The following is a 17910-nucleotide window of genomic DNA, read 5'->3' as shown; positions in this document are numbered from 1 at the left end:
CCCCCCCCCCCCCCCCACCAATAACAGCTTATGGTGGATAATACAATATGTTGTATGTGTCCCTGTTGTCTGCTGTTTCTCCTGTTTATCGTTCTAAGTGACTGGCCTGACCCACTGGTGAGAGATCATAGTTTACCACCATTTTTGCTCATTACCCTGTAAATAGAAGCATCCACGTGATACAGATTCTAATAGAATACTCCACCTGTAGTTTTTATTTGGTAGATCATGATGCATTGTGGGTAGAAATTGTATACTAAAGCATGTTTTCTTTCCTGCACTTTAGACCCAGGAATAGGGATTTTTTTTCCAGTGATTATTAATGTCTATCTTCTTGAGTTGTGGCAAAAGTCAGAGTTGATAAGCAGTTTAATTTTATTCTCATCAATAACCTGTGGGCGATATGAGGAAGCAGGAGAGATGTTATCACTAGCTACCAAACTGCTTTATGCATTTGTGATAAACTGACAAACTCTTGATGTTTTTCTTTAGTAGTATTTATTCTTAAGTTTAATAGAAAGTCTTTTACTTAGCTATAACTTTAAAGACAATTTTCCCCTTCTCTACAGAAGAACTCAATTTTTATATTTATTTAATGATGAAAATTATCATTTTCCCCAATCTATATTCATTTACTGTGCTGCTGCCTGAACTCCGCACTCAGAAAAGCAAGGTGAAGTCACTTATTTTATATTTAGGGCGAATGCATGTGCTGTTCGTTTTCCATCTTTAATTGTGAAGTTGTTATTTTTTTTTAGAAGGTAGGGGAAAAGGGCCTAGCATGATAATGAACTGCATAACCTTTGAAACTAGAGGAAAATAAGGAGTTGTTTCAATGTAATTAGAGTATTTCATGGGTCTTTTTTTGAGTGATTCATGTTGAGCAATAAATTACAAATATAGCTAGAAAGAAATGTTAGAAAACCCAAGCTGATAACCTTCAAACTCAATTCATGTTCTTGTTTGCTTCCAGACTTTCTTTTTAAATCAATATTGATTCAGAATTTATTTATTCTGAGATGCCTGATTATCCAATAATTCATGGCTATTCTATAGCACAAATTCACTGCTTTGTCACACTAATCAAGAAAAATCATTTTTTCAAAAGTACATTTCAAATGCCCCCTAAACATCCATCCTTCAGCACTGCCTATAAAATCAGTCTGTTAAGAGGCAGCCTGAGTGCTGTATATATTTTTTTCTTTTTAGGTGCTTCTTTTAGTTATTACCTCCAAGGTTATAACTGAATTGTTTATGATTTGTGTTCATATAGAGCAAATTATTTCAAATGATGATGCAAACTACTTAAAAACCATCCTAGTGATTTGGAAAATGTTTCTTAAAACAGGAGATTTGACATTCTTGGTAGGATATAAGGTGATTTATCATCTCATATGTTTAGGAAGTTACTCAGACTGGGAAAAAAACAACCATCATAGGTCATGATACCACTGTATTGTTTGGTTTGAAATCAGTGCTGAAGAAATCTCATTTGCATTTCCATTAATCGTGCCATGTCCAATGTGGGGTCATGTTTCTGCCTGAGATGAGTTTCTGGAATGCTCATCATTTTCTGCATGAGGCATTGTCATCATTAGGTGATGAAGCAGGGTACCATGCCCTTTCTTTCACCCCCAACAAATGTATTCCTCTGTAATGCTTCTTGAATTACCTCATCCTCTCTCACAGCTACAGCCTCAGTCAGGCATCTGCCATCTTATGTCTGAAATACAACAGTCATTTCCTCATTGATTCATCTGCCTTAACTTTCTTATTTCCTCTGCATCAAATATATAAACACATAACAATTAGGTCGCTTATTCAGAAGACTTTGGGGACAGTGTAAGTCCTCCTCCAACTCCTGATAATGTGCTTAATTCCTCTAACTGCTGTCATGTCTTGTCCCCCAGGCATAGCTCTTTGTTACAGCTCAGCATGTGCTGTTGTTTAGCTTTCACACACGACACATTCTTTCCTCTAAGTATAGTTAAAATTTCTCTCCTTCTAAAAGTTATTCCATAACCATCACACCCAGCTTAGTCACTGAAATCCTTCTAGAATTATTGGTATTTTTTGTAGCCAATGTGTCAATTCAACAAGTTGGTTTGTACTGATTCTACACTGATCACTTTTGTTATGTGGATAATTTACATTTTACTGTTTCTCATGTTAGTTGGTCTCCTCCAAAGACAGAAATTGTTTCCAAACTTTTTTCCCCTCCGCTATCTATCATTTTATGGATGACAAAATGGAAGGTTAGAGGGGCAAAAAGTAATTCTCCCAAGATCATACTGCTTATAGATGGTAGAAATAACATTTTATACCAGTTAATTTGATACCCAATTTTTATTCACCAGTGTGGGATACTTTCTCCCTTATTTCCTTTGTTAGCTTCTACTTGCCTTAACATTACAGTCAGATACTGAATTCGTGTTGGTGATAAGGGGAGTAATTTTTCACGTCAGTGCACTTCTAGGAGTCTATTAACATCCTTTAATCTAAGTTGAAATTTATCTAAAGTGATTTGCTGGTGACTGACGAGATTGATCATCTAGTTGTATTTTCATAATCTAAATTAATTATATAAGATATCAAAATTACATTGACATTCTTTTAAAACTTATTTTGTAAATATTGAATGCCTGCAATGTGTACAACAGGCACTAAATAACCAAGATCTCATTTCTGCCTCAGAGAAACTATGTAGTAATCCAGTAGGATAAATAGTCATATGTATTAGCTTCCTATTGCTGTGGTAATGAATTACCACAAACTTGTGGCTTAGAAAAACACAAATTTATTATCTTACATTTCTAGAGGTTAGAAGTCCAAAATACATCTCAATGAGCTAAAATCAAGGCATTAGCAGGATATCCAGGGGAAATCCATTTTCTTACTTTTCCCAGGTTCTAGAAGCTTCTGTATTCCTTGGCTCATGACTCTCTTACATCTTTAAAGCCAGAAACGGCTGGTTGAGTTTCTCTAACATTGCATCATTCCAATCTTGTTTCTGTTATCATCTTTCCTTTTTTGACTCATCTGCTTCCCTCTTCCCTATATAAGCACCCTTGTGATCACGCTGGGCTCACCCAGATAATCCAGGCTAATCTCACCATCTCACCTTAATTTATTCACATCTACAAACTCCCTTTCCATATATTATGTAACATATTTACAGGGTCCAGGGATTAGGATGTGAACATCTTTGGGAGGCCATTATTCTATCTACCACAACATGTAAACAGATAACCTGTAATACAGTGTCGTAAGCACAACAATGCAAATGGAATTACTGTGTCTCAGAGATTAATGGAATTAGCTGCTTTGGAATGGAATTCCTTGAAAGTTCTCAGGATTGATCTCCTGTCAAAGTGGGTGGAACTAACTTTGGCCCACTTTGGCACAGTGGCCAGTAGAATGTTTTTGTTCTTGTCCTTCTTGAGAATCAGTAGGAAGTTTGTGAGGGGAAATGTAGGCCTCCTTTAGCCATCACCAAGGGAATAAGGAAGAGAAAGTCACATTACTCAGAGGGAACAGAATATGAAAAGGGGAGAACTACAAATAGTACAGAATTGCATAAGATCAAGTTCAAAGAGGGGCATTATAAGAAATAAGGCTGGTGAGATGAGCCATGTCATAAAAAGCCATGTGTGTTGGGCTAAGAAGTGGAAATATCATCCTGTAAGAAATGGCAAAGAACATGATTCCTTATTATTTGGTGAGACTTAGAGGAAAACAGAACCCTTTCTTTGACTGAAATGACAGGCCCTCTTTTATAGACGTAACTATAAAGCATATTTTAAAAGTAAAATAAAACATGTACATAATTATTCACAATGCTGGCTATTGTTGTATATTAAAGTCTTAATTTAGTACTGCTCCATTTTTCCATGTTCACTGGAACGTTATCTGACCTGCTTACTCATAGTAGGTCTCTTTTAAATTCTAGAACATGTATTCATCCCACCTTAGTTACTTTTTTGCTCTCTGAATTAATATTAGGTTCTCATAAGGAGAATATTCCTGCAGGAATAAAATCAAATGTTTTGTATTTTTACTTTTTATAGCTTATCAATGGTAGTTATATTGTCATTTTCTTTGAGAAACAGATTACTTTTAAAGAAAAGAGACTTTCTAAGCATGACTGGCTGCTTTATCTTGCCATTTGCTTTCAATGGAGCCATGTGAAATCTGCACCTATGAATTGAATTAATTACCTGAACTATTTTCCTTAATCTTCATGAATTATTTCTGGTTCAGAAATTGCATTGTATGGTTGCAATACCAACTGTTAACCACAACAACAAATGTGTAGCTGTCTTTTATAAATGTTTTCCAATGATTCTAAGTTTACTGTTGTAAGGCAATAAATTTGGTGATCAGAAAGTCAAATGACTTAAGAAACTTATAAAATATTATATAATTTTAGGGTTTTTTTTTTCTTTAAGTGAGAAAATATGAATTGCATTCAAGGAGCTAAGCCACATGACAGCGAGCCACTGTGGCTCTTTTCATTTAGCTGGCCCCTCAGTCTATTTATTCCAGAGATTCAATTAGAGTACTGAGGGCCCCTATAAAAGCACTGCCCTCTATTGATTTGCAGGATATAAAAAATTTGCATGACAATACAAATTCTGCTGGCACATGGGGGCACGGTGAAGTAATCACTTTCCAGCTGTCATTACTATACAGAATCAGCTCAATCTTATCATCTGACTGTGGTTTTAGTGTATTTTCAACTGAAATATGAAGCAGCCAGGATTCACAATCAGAAAGTGTCAGCTTTTCTGGCAGATTTGACAATGGCATTTCATTTACACTGCAATCCACTTTCTCTCTTGGTGAGATACAAATCACAGGAAAATTGGAAGCCAGCCTAAATACTTTTAAGCTGGTTTTGCCTACCTTTAATGTAAACAGCAAATAATTACAAAATCAATAGAAGTTATTAACCCCTTTAAACCTGTCTTCTCCTTACTCATCTGTGGAATTACTTTAAAATGACCAGTGAGCAACTTACTGCTAAATGGTTCAACACAGGCGTTGGAGTTAGACAGTCTGCCTTTCAATGCCACCTCTGCCTCTTGTTAGCTGGGTGAGCTAGGGAAAATTATCTCACTCTTCTGTACCCAAACTTCCTCATTTGTAAAATAGAATAATAATAATGGCATATTTTAGTACATTGAAATGGCATGAATTTTTAGAAACATTAAATGACATAATAAATACACTAGGGCTATTGCACTGCACTGCTCAGAGAAGTACAATTCACATTGTGTTCTATGTGGAATTGTGCAAGATGGCAGACCTATGTGTAAAGCACTTGGCTTAGTCCCTGGTACAAATAAGAATAAATTTTATAGAATTTATGATCTTTCCTTTTTCTTGAAATTCTTTGACTTTCTTGAATGTCTGTGTCTCTTCCTAAAACTCTTTCACTGGCTCCTCACATCTAATAGTAGTGTTTCCCAAAACTCATACACATCATGATGACCTACTTTTCTCCTCATTTTCTCCATTAGTTTGGTCTGTTAAGTAGAACTAGACATAATGACAGTGTGTAAACAGGGATGTAGTTATACAATTGAGATGAAAATCAAATAGTTTAATGGTTCCCAAATCTGCCTGTGCATCAGAGTCAGTTAGTGGGTCATTTAAAAATACAGATTCTCAGGCCCATTCTTCAGATCTGTGGAACTGGAATATTTGATATGGGGGGTTGTTGGAATCTTGTACCCCTAAAAGTTTTTGAGCTATTTCAGCTATTCAGACAGATTTGGTAACTGAAATCTAGAACCAGGAATGATGCAAATATTAATGTTCAAAATCAGAGTGAAAGATTCAAGTCAAATAGCACAGGGTCAGAGCATGAGCAGAAAATGAAGTCAAAGTTGAGTGTTAGGAGCTTGTGAAACCTGTTCATTCATGACCCGCCCTGTGCCCCACAGCATTCTCTATCACAGCTCTCACTGCACAGTGTTGAAATGTTTCCAGCTTATGTTTCTTTACTTTCCTTCCTTTTCTCCTTCCTTCCTTCCTTCCTCCCTTCCTTCCTTCCTTCCTTCCTCGTTCCTTCTTTCTTTTTTCTTCCTTTTTTCGTTTCTCTTTCTTTTCTTTCTTTCTCTCTTTCTTTTCTTTCTTCCTCTCTTTCTTTCTTTCTCTCATCTGTCTTGCTCTCTCACCCAAGCTGGGGTACAGTGGCACAATCTCAGCTCACTGCAACGTCCACCTCCTGGGTTCAAGGGATTCTCATGCCTCAACCTTTGGAATAACTAGGACTACAGGTGTGCACCATCACGCCCAGCTAATTTGAGGTTTTGCCATGTTGCCCAGGCTGGTCTGGAACTCCTGACCTCAAGCCTTGGCTTTTCAAAGTGCTAGGATTATAGGTGTGAGCCACCTATGTCCAGCCCTCTTGAGCTTATATTTCTTATTCAAGTATGAGATTCATACAGGCAGACTTAGTCTGAAAAATTCCTCTTCATATCCTCACACCACGTGTTCATGGCAAAGATCCAAAAAATGTTGTTAAAATGAATTGTTAAAATGTAAGCCGAGAGAGCGAATTCTTAATAGGACTCTTTGGCTCTTTTGTTACATATAAACAATCTGAACTAGTTAAAAGTGAGAAAAGGGAACACAGTTTGAGACTATAAGATGTCTCATGAAACTCAACTCTGAGCTTCAGGTAAGAAGCAGACCACAAGATAAAGGCTGTTAGGACCATCATCTCTGTTTGTCTTTGAACATTTACTTCAATAACTTCTTTCTGAAAGCCAGATTTCTCTGCTTCTCTTATTTTCGAGGTTTATATTTTGCAGTTCGTCTTCCACTGAGAATAACTCATTGTCCATTCTAATTCTAAATTCCTGGGACTGAGAATCTGACTGGCCCAGCTTGGATCCAATATCTAAACCAGATCCAGTTGGCCATGGCCAGAAAACAGGCACAAAGAAGAAATGTCACTACTAAAGACCCACTCCTGTGGATTGGGGGTCAGAGGAATGGTCAGTTCTCAGATAAAGTAGGCTTAAACACTTTTAATATTATCTGTTGCAGTGAAGCAGAGTCAGATAAGCTGTCCAAAACAGTGAAGCAGACAGTGTGCTAGAGAACTTGGCACTGAAGTACTTATCAACTGTCTCAAACAGGAAAATTTTATCTTTTATTCAGGACCAGACCATTTTACAGGGACAAATCCCTAGAGGAACAGGTGGGAGTGCTTAGGTTGTAGGAGAAGAGTCAAAAGGTTGGGGACTGCAAAATGCACACCCTTGGCCAGGAACGACTTTATATAACTTGTTACTGGGTCTGCCCACACAGTACATGTAGGGAGAAAAAAGCCATTCCATGTGTACTTTTACTGTTTAAAGAAAAGGGTAATATATCACAGTCATAATGTAGCAGAGTGACAAGGGCACCTTCCCAGATGGCATGAAGTCTGCCAGTAGATTGAAAAAACTGCAATAAAAATGTTTCTATAACAGAACATTAATTTTTATGTACCATACAGCCAACATGATAGAGACAGATAGTAACTAGTATTTGAACTTCTCGAAGGAAGGCCTAATCTATTGAGAGGAATGGAAGAGCTGGGATAAGGAGGCATCTCATATTGAACTGTGCACCTCACAAGTCCTCAGCAACACTTGGTGATGGAAGATGGTAAAATTGTTTTGCAGACCATAAAGGCTTCAAGTTTTGCTATCCTGGATACAATCTTTAATGTTGGTGCTCAGTATGGTGGGAGGATACATTCTCCAGGTGTATGGAATATGTTCCTTAACCACTCTTCCCAGTCCTCCTTCTAAGCTAGAGAGAGGAGAAAGAATTGACAACTGGCCCGGGCGGCGCGCTGCATTGTGGGGTGGCGGTGGCGGCGGCGGCGGCGGCGGCTGCGGCTGCGACGCGGCGCCGGACAGAGCGTTCGCGGGGCCGAGGCCATGGCTTTCTGGGCTGGGGTTCGCCCAGCATCGTGGACTATTTCCCCAGCGAGGACTTCTACCGCTGCGGCTACTGCAAGAACGAGTCGGGCAGCCGCTCCAATGGTATGTGGGCACATTCCATGACAGTACAGGATTATCAGGATCTCATAGACCGAGGATGGCGAAGAAGTGGAAAATATGTGTACAAACCTGTCATGAATCAAACATGTTGTCCTCAGTACACAATAAGGTGCCGACCTTTACAGTTTCAGCCTTCAAAATCTCACAAGAAGGTTTTGAAAAAAATGTTGAAATTTCTGGCTAAAGGGGAGGTTCCCAAAGGAAGTTGTGAGGATGAGCCCATAGACTCCACAATGGATGATGCAGTTGCGGGTGACTTTGCATTGATAAATAAATTGGATATACAGTGTGATCTTAAGACACTCAGTGATGACGTCAAAGAGAGTTTAGAGAGTGAAGGAAAAAATTCAAAGAAAGAAGAACCTCATGAATTACTTCAGGCACAAGATTCCGTAGGAGAGAAGTTGGGCTCTGGTGAACCATCACATTCAGTTAAAGTTCACACAGTTCCTAAGCCAGGCAAAGGGGCTGATTTGAGTAAGCCTCCATGTCGAAAAGCAAAGGAAATCCGGAAAGAAAGGAAAAGGTTAAAACGCATGCAGCAGAACCCAGCTGGAGAAATTGAGGGTTTCCAGGCTCAAGGTCACCCACCATCTTTGTTTCCACCAAAGGCTAAATCCAACCAGCCCAAATCACTCGAAGATTTAATTTTTGAATCTTTACCAGAGAATGCATCACACAAGTTAGAGGTGAGGTTAGTACCTGCCTCCTTTGAGGACCCAGAGTTCAAGTCGTCTTTCAGCCAGTCCTTTTCTTTGTATGTCAAGTATCAAGTGGCCATACACCAGGATCTACCCGATGAATGTGGAAAGACTGAGTTCACAAGATTCCTTTGCAGTTCACCCTTGGAGGCAGAGACTCCCCCTAATGGGCCAGATTGTGGCTATGGCTCCTTTCACCAGCAGTACTGGCTTGATGGAAAGATCATTGCTGTGGGGGTGATTGACATCCTCCCAAACTGTGTGTCATCTGTGTATTTGTACTACGATCCTGATTATTCGTTTTTGTCTTTGGGTGTCTACTCTGCACTACGAGAAATTGCTTTTACTAGGCAGCTTCATGAGAAAACTTCTCAACTCAGCTATTATTATATGGGTTTCTACATTCATTCGTGTCCCAAGATGAAATATAAGGGTCAGTATAGACCTTCTGATTTGCTGTGCCCCGAGACATATGTTTGGGTCCCCATTGAGCAATGCCTGCCTTCACTTGAAAACTCCAAGTACTGCCGTTTCAACCAGGACCCAGAAGCAGTGGATGAAGATCGCAGTACAGGAACCTGACCGATTGCAGGTGTTTCACAAGAGAGCCATCATGCCTTACGGTGTTTATAAGAAACAGCAGAAAGACCCAAGTGAGGAGGCCGCTGTTCTGCAGTATGCCAGCCTGGTGGGGCAGAAGTGCTCCGAGCGGATGCTGCTGTTCAGAAACTGACCTGTTCGCCTCTGCCGGGGGTTCCCGTGTTGTGCTGATGGTTTGTGTCAGGGTGCTTACTCAGTACCTGTGGAGAAATAACTGTCACCACCCACAAACTAAGACATTTTTTATTTTGACTATCTATGGCTTTTAAAAAATATTTTGTGGCAATGTATCTGTGAGAATCTCATGGTTAATATAAAGATTTTAAAACTGTGTTGTGACCTAGCCCCCGTAATTGGGGTTTATCATTTTGGAGGTTTCTTTCTAGAACAAGATATGCTCAGATTCTCCTGTTTAAATTTTGTACAATGAAGAAGTGAATCTAAGTAACTTAATCACAGTTGTGCATTTTTTTTTTGGTTCTGTTAAAGAAATTAAAACAGACTTTCCTCAGGCCCATTTTAAACATGAACTTATGTTAGGAAACCTTAAGTATGGGGAAGGTAGAAAGTTTGTTTCATCACTTAGAAAATATGTCTTCTCAACAAAACTGTGTGCTGTTACTCAGTGTTCAATATTAAATTGCTGCCAAATGTTATGTAGTTTAATAGAGAGCTTGAAAAAAATAAAACATTAAAAAGGAAAAAAAAAAAAGAACTGACAACTGTAACCAAGACATATTTATGTTTTATCAAACCAAAGTATGAATTCATCACTGCACTGAGCAGTGGACTAACCAATATGTAGATATTTGTTTATTAATATTTTATATTAATTTATTTGCTGGCTTATATGCTTAAAAGGTCTTTGTTTTAAATGCAGGTGATCCAAGGACATACGACCCAGATTTCAAGGGGCCTGTTTCCAACAGGTAAGCAATTATTTTTGGGGGAATGTGCTTTTTTAAACATACACAGAAAGCTTTGGGGATGGGGGAGATACTATTTTCCAATCAATGGAGAATTATGTCTACTGTGAGGAGACAATGACTTATTTCTGCCTAAATGTCACCTTATTTACACAGGGAAAGTACAGAAAATAAATCTTTCCATGAGTCATGAATATCTTCTCCTGTTAGCAAATTAACTGCCTTATATTATTAAACTAAGTGTTTGTACTTTTCAAAAAGAGAAGCGAAAAAAATGCTTTATGAGATTTAACCACTTTGTAGAGAAGCAAACTTATTCAAGTAGTTGTTTTATGTACCTGTTTACTCTGGGACTCACCAATGCAAATGCAGAGTTGCCATGCCAGTTTCTTCCACACCAAGTATTTGTGCTGCTCAGCTTCCAAGATCAGGGTGCTTTCTCAGAAGCAGTCATTCACCAATGCATCGTGTGCACTTTAGGATAGTTTAAAATGCTCTAGGGAAATATGTGCTCATCTCAGCTGCTGCTTCCTCCCCTCTCCAAGGTTCTGTGCCATTTTTAAATTAGCCAGTAATTCATAGTCCTCTTATTATTTATTTTAGCCTCTATTTGCAAGGTTTTTGCTAATCACAAAGTGGATTGTGGAGTAAAATGGCTACATATGGAGGGAAGACTATGCAGTTGGTGGCTGTTTTTTGCTTAACTTTGATTTCTGGCAGTTGTATGTCATAATGAACCATGATGTGAACTAGCGATCAGCATGCTCATTTGCACGTGCCAACCATCAGTATGTACATTAGCATTTACTGTTATGTCCCTGTAATAGCCCAGCTTTAAAAAGATGTATATTCAGTTTGTTCTAATTTTGTGAAAAAAAAAACAAGTCATTTGTTTCAGGTTACTCATTTAAAGGCATACTTAGAATAAAGGTGCCTTCTTTAAAATGAATCCAAAATCTCTCCATTCTCTCCATGGTAACACCATGAATACATTTCGTTGTCTAGTATACAAACAGCCTCATTCAGTGTGGTGGCTACTTTTACTATCATTACATCCATTTTACAATAACTTATTTGTAAGCATCAAATATAGCCTATTGACTTCAAGGAAACTTCAGGTATAAATCAGATTCAGCAGTAATAATAATTATAATAAGTAGGCTGACACATTTAGAAAGAGGAAATACAGATTACACGTTTCTAGGCCATAGATAAGAAAGCAGAATTAGGCCTGGCTGGTTTTAGGTGTAGTAAAAGAGGTGAGATCTCCTGTCTTCCATTATGTAGAATTTAATGATGGAACCGGGTCGTTCAGGTAAAGTCTAAATGACTGTGATAATCACTGTGAGGAAAGTAATTTACTTTTACCTGGGGCCTTTTGTGATGCCTCCGGTACCACAAAGACCTTCAAAGGTGAACTGGTCATTCTGTGGGCAGACCTTCCTCTGCCTTCAATCCAACAACAGAGGAAAGCATTGTAAAACCATGGGGGCATAACTACAGGAAGACGTAGTTGGCCCATTTGTAACTTTTTTCGGCAGCAGGGTTCTATACTGTCCTTACTGGGAAAAAAATTGGGGTGCTTAAGGAGCAAGTAAGAAGCCCCCAGTTCTCCATATTGCCTTTAGCAGCAGGACTGGCTTTAATAACACCCTGTGCTTACATCATGCAGCTCTCCTGAAAAATCCAAAATGTTATTGGATAATCAGACAGACTCTTACAGCATTCTCTGCTTGTCAGTCCACTATGTTCTGTTTTCTTCTCTCAGTTCACAAGGGAAGTATTTTGTGCCTAGTCACCACACAACTGTATTTGTTTTGAGAAAAGATGAAGGGGTAATGGTCACGCATAGGAGAGGTGAACTCATGTCTCATTTTTTCCCATCTACCAAGAACTGGGTGTATGAGAGCTATTGTCCAATAACCAAGGAAAGATGATTTTGGTAGTTTAAGGTGTTTCCCCAGGCCCTTTTCACAAAGTAGGTATTCAGGCCCCAAGATTTCTCCCTGATATTCAACAGAATCAAAAAATGATTGATTAGTTAAAAAGGTATTCAGAATTACCCTTGGCATTAGACATTGGAAATGAATATGCATAGAAAACTAAGAAATAAAAGCTTTCTGATAAGATGCTACATGAGAAATTGATCTCATAATGTAGACCAAACTAAATTTTATTGAATGGAGAATTGGTATGCTTTCTTCTGTTAGGTAAGAACCATGTAATCCACTGTTTCTCTTCCTGTACTGCCTTGTAGGAAGCTTACTGATAAGCCCACTTATTTTTGAGGATAAGAACATCCCATCTTTGTGTTATTACCAACTAGTGTAATTCTTCTGATAGAGTTAGGGGTACTATACACATTTATTTAAGGAGTGAAGGAAAGAAAACAAGAATGGGAAGGAAGCAGTGTGACATAGAATCCAGGGATAAATAAAAGGATGAACTTCAAAGGAGGCTGAGTAACGGCTATAGCATTATCACAATTGAGACAAAATAGTCAGCATGTGTAAGTGAGGCTTCACTTATGGGTTTAAACTTTACAACTTCTAAGTCTTTATTTAAAGTTCTTGCTAAGATGCTATCTGAACCCTCTACCATTTTCAGATGCCATTGGTGTGATATTGGTTTCATATTCCTAAACAAGATAGTCTGCTAACAGAAAAGTAGTAACAGAGTTCTCTGAGCTATTTGCATTACTAGGTCTCACGGAATACACCTCATACTATTTCTCAAGTCAATTAGTTTTTATAAAGTGTCTACAGGAGGCATGACACTGCATACAATGTGGATCTAAGTACGCTGTGTCAAGGGAGGTCAAAGATTTACAGGTCCCTCATACAAAAAGTTCAGCCTATTCTATTTATCTCTCTTTTTATATTAGGGCAAAGTCATTAAAATGTTATGACCATTTACTTGACCTGTGGTCCAAGTCTAGGAAAATAAAGTCCAAATTGCTACAGTTGGCATCCTGTAATAAAGGCCACATGTTATCATCTCGGCTTTTAGAGATGGAGTTTGTTTCATTTGGTTTTAAATAGAATAACTATCCTCAAAAAAGGATGCAATTTTAAAGAATGCTGACATTTTCAAGCATAGCTATGAAAGAAATAATCATATGCTGGCGGGCACGGTGGCTCATGCCTATAATCCCAGCACTTTGGGAGGCCAAGGCTGGCAGATCAGTTGAGGCTGGGAATTTGAAAGCAGCCTGGCCAACATGGTGAAACCCCGTCTCCACTAAAAATACCAAAATTAGGTGGGTGTGGTGGTGCGTGCCTGTAATCCCACCTATTCAGGAGACTGAGGCAGGAGAATCTCTTGAACCCAGGAGGCAGAGGTTGCAGTGAGTTGAGATCACGCCACTGCACTCCAGTCGGCAACAGAGAAAGACTCTGTCTCAATAATCATCATCGTCATCATCATCATCATCATCATCATCATCATCACCACACTTTTTACAAACAGAATGTCATCCAAGGAATGGGTGCCATAACCAGTGGTATACTAAGAAAAAATGAAAAGCTAGACGTCATTATTAATTACTCACACAAATATTGAATCCACATCTCTGTCCTCCAAGGAAAATTACACACCAGATGACAAGATCCCACATGCATATGATAAGCTAAAGAGCAAGCACAAGTAGCGTGGGCTGTGCACCAAATGTGTGGTCCACAGCAACAGGGGAGGAAGGGCACTCTGAGGCTGGGGTCACAGGCACTGATTCCTGGGCAGGGTCACAGAGAAAGGAAGACTTCTAATTTATGGGAAGCACTTTTCCAAACTTAGGAATTTGGAAAATAGCACTGCTTTCTAAGGGTTAAACTAGAAATTAACATGTAATTAAAGTAGAGATGTAGGTAGTTACCATAATGAGACCTGTAAGGCTTCTAGTCCAGCAAGTCTTGATGATAAATTTATTCAATCTATTATCATATCTAAAGAGAAGTAAAAATGATGATCAAACAACTCTGTCCATCTAAGAACTCTCCAGATTAGGGCACCAAGCCAAATTGATACAAGGATCCTATGTAAGGATCCTGCTCTCTTGACCACAGGCTAGCAGACCTGGATGCCATCAAGCATTCTATTCATGTAATTCCCCTTGTTCTGACTCTACACTCATCAAGCAACCTTTTGATAATTAGGTTTTTCATTTAGTTTGCCTACCGGGAGGAATGAACTGGTCAGAGCAACATGAACATCAGTTCGGCTCAGCAATTAAATTTCTCAATGTAAATTATTTCATTGGCATTCTGATTTTAGACATCAGTCTCTTGTGAGCTTTTTTAGTGCCAGTCATCATCCCTGAGTTGGAGTAATTCTAGGGCATGACAAAATCAATATTCAGACCCTGCAGAAATGTACATAACTGGTTTGGCTCAGCAGAGTTTATTCAAGGGTTTAGAGAACTCAGAGACTGTTTAGGCAGACATGTTAAGACAAAATTATGTAGGGCTTTGAATACCATGCTAAAGAATTTGGAGCTGATTCTTAGGCAGTGGGAACTCATTGGAGAAATTAGTATTGGGGGAGTGGTGTGACATCATCTAAACTGTTACTCACAGGTCTGCTATGTACAGCTGTTCATAGTGGAGCTCATGGCTTAACTGAAGAGTCAGCCAAGCAAGCAACTAACTACAACACGGTATTATAAGTGCACAGACTACTCTTGGAGTGCCAAGGAAGAATTTCTGCAATTCACTCTAGGGATGATCAGAGGGTATTTTTCAGAAGAGAGAATTTTCCATTAGACTTTAATGTTATTTCAAGATTTCCCCCTTATACAGGTGTTTTAGTTAAAATAAATATATCAGTATTTCAAAAAGCCTCAGAAGTATATTTATATTTCTGACTTTCTACTTGATAGTTCTACCTGGATATGCCATGGGTATCCTAAACTCAACATTTTAAAGCCTGAACTCATGAGCTCCTTTGCCCTTTATACCCTTCCTCCTCCTTCTCATGGTGTTTCCTCCCTTGGTGAATGTAACTACAGTCAAACTAGTTGTTAAACACAATAGTGCTAGATTCTTGCTTCTACCCTGAATATACAATTGTCCTAAAAACCTTGCAGATTTTGTCTTCTTTTTACCTCTTAGAACTCTGCTTTCCCTACAACTGCCTGAGTCGAGGCTTTAATAATCTCTCGACTGAGTTACTGAAATAGTCTTTTAAGTGATGTCTTGCTTTCCTTCTAACCAACTCTGTCCTGCAAGAATTCTATCTTTTCCAGGATTGAGTCCATCCTTAATTTTGAGGCCAAGGTGACAGTTTATTTAGGCATTCAGCAAATATGCATTATATACTAGGGACTTTTCTCAGCCCAGAAGACACACTGATGAACAAAACAGACAAGCTTCTGGCTTCTCATAGACTTGAGATTCTAGATAGGACATCAATTATATAAGCAAGGAAATGAATAAAGCTACTTTCAATAGTGATAAATACTGTGACATAAATACAATCAAATGATATGGTTGAGAGTGAAGGGGGAACTGGGTTATTGTTAAGGGCTCTTGGGCACATGGCAGATAAAAGTTGGATGACAAGAGGGGGCCAGCCATGCAAAGATCTGGGGTCAAAGCATTCATGCAGAAGATAACAAATGCAAAGTCCCTGAGATGGACACAAGTTTAGAATGTTTAAGGAATGGAAACAAGTCAAGTGCGACTACAATGAAAGGGTAAGTGTTCTCAGGCTTTCATACTTTGATGTGTACTGTTGGCTATTCTTGGAATGTCTTCAAGTATGAGTGCAATGGTCACCTCTGCTTTGTGTTTTTTCTATATTCTTCTTACTCCTATCAGCACTAGACACACTGTCCTTTTCCCAGAGCTCTCATCAATAACTATTAATTTCACTGATCACATTAATCTCTTTATTATCTGCCTCTCCTATTGAACTACAAACTCTGTTGGGGAGGAACTTTCCTTAGTTTATCTTTGCGTTTCTAGCACATAGCACAGCGCCTGGCACAGAGAAAGCATAGTTAATTAATACTTTTTAAAAAATATCGATTTAAAGGTGGCTGCAGAGTTTTAGGTTATTTTCATAATTATCAGGAATAACTTGTAGGCAGTGATATTTTAAAGTGCAAAAAACATAGAACAAAGAACAAGCTCACATATTGAGGAATAAAAGAGGCCACAAATATTAAAGATGAGTGTTAGCCTGTATCTTTCTGTGGAAAAGAGACACGCTGATAAATAATTAATCACATTAGGCCTTTTGCTCCATTCCGAATGAAGAATATAAATGCCAGGTTTAGAGTACATCTTCAATTCACATTTGAATTCTGAACAATTAGCCATTTGGGGCAATTATTTACTTTTATTTCTCTTCATTTCCTTCTACACTTGAGACTTCATAAAAAAGTTTTCAAAGGAAGTGCTATTGATATAGGCTTTTTATTCCAAACTATTTTACAAATCAAACTGGTTCATAACCTCTGTTTTTGTTTTTGTTTTTTTTTTTTTGAATATTAGAGACTTTTAAACCCCAGTTTAATTGTATTTAGAATTGTCTCTGAAATTACAATGTACTACTCTGGAAAGAGTTCCTGGGCACAAGAGGTATTCAATCTAAGACAGACTGGCCACATGGCAGGGATGGCAAACATAGGATTAAGTCATGAGACCAAGGTTAGACTGGATGTGCTCAAAGGACCATTTAGTGGTTTGATTTCAGCTCACCAATAACAATGACAAAATGGTGACAAACATGCTAATGATGCTGATGACGAAGATTCTGCAGTTGCTCCTCTGCTGTAGCTGATGATAGCTGCAATGATGGCTAACATTTATTGAGCTCTATCCATGCTCAATTATAAGCATTTATTTTATTTATTTATTTATTTATTTATTTATTTATTTATTTTTTTTTTTATTATACTTTAAGCTCTAGGGTACATGTGCACAACATGTAGTTTTGGTACATATGTATACATATGCCATGTTGGTGTGCTGCACCTATTAACTCGTCATTTACATTAGATATATCTCCTAATGCTATCCCTCCCCTCTCCCCCAACTCCACGACAGGCCCCAGTGTGTGATGTTCCCCACCCTGCGTCCAAGTGATCTCGTTGTTCAATTCCCACCTATGAGTGAGAACATACAGTGTTTGGTTTTCTGTCCTTGTGATAGTTTGCTCAGAATGATGGTTCCCAGCTTCATCCATGTCCCTACAAAGAACATGAATTCATCTTTTTTTATGGCTGCATAGTATTCCATGGTGTATATGGGCCACATTCTTAATGCAGTCTATCATTGATGGCCATCTGGATTGGTTCCAGGTCTTTGTTATTGTGAATAGTGCCACAATAAACATATGTGTGCATGTGTCTTTATAGCAGTATGATTTATAATCCTTTGGGTATATACCCAGTAGTGGGATTGTTGGATCAAATGATATTTCTAATTCTAGATCCTTGAGGAATTGCCACACTGTCTTCCACAATGGTTGAACTAGTTTACAGTCCCACCAACAGTGTAAAAGTGTTCCTATTTCTCCACATCCTCTCCAGCACCTGTTGTTTCCTGACTTTTTAATGATTGTGTCTATTTTATGTTTCTCTCTTTTCTTCTTTATTCGTCTTGCTAGCAGTCTATC

General features: G+C 38.4%; 2 protein-coding genes across 4 annotated transcripts in view; both read left to right on the top strand.

Moving 5' to 3' along the window:
- Positions 1-17910, top strand: part of SLC44A5 (solute carrier family 44 member 5) — a 433562-nt gene that overhangs the window by 276432 nt on the left and 139220 nt on the right. For all 3 annotated transcript variants that reach the window (XM_017888981.1, XM_017888980.1, XM_017888982.1), the window contains one exon: positions 10248-10296. In XM_017888981.1, coding sequence (XP_017744470.1) covers positions 10248-10296 — 49 coding nt within the window. The remainder of the gene's footprint in view (positions 1-10247; positions 10297-17910) is intronic.
- Positions 7856-10062, top strand: LOC108540000 (arginyl-tRNA--protein transferase 1-like). Its single transcript, XM_017888983.1, is given in 2 exon segments — positions 7856-9340; positions 9342-10062. Coding segments are annotated over 2 exon segments (1449 nt in total). The 5' UTR covers positions 7856-8050; the 3' UTR covers positions 9501-10062.

This window comes from Rhinopithecus bieti, unplaced genomic scaffold, assembly GCF_001698545.2.
Source record: "Rhinopithecus bieti isolate Rb0 unplaced genomic scaffold, ASM169854v2 scaffold_18142, whole genome shotgun sequence".
In the NCBI taxonomy this organism is placed as follows: Eukaryota; Metazoa; Chordata; class Mammalia; order Primates; family Cercopithecidae; genus Rhinopithecus; species Rhinopithecus bieti.
This window is presented reverse-complemented; position numbering and strand designations above follow the sequence as displayed.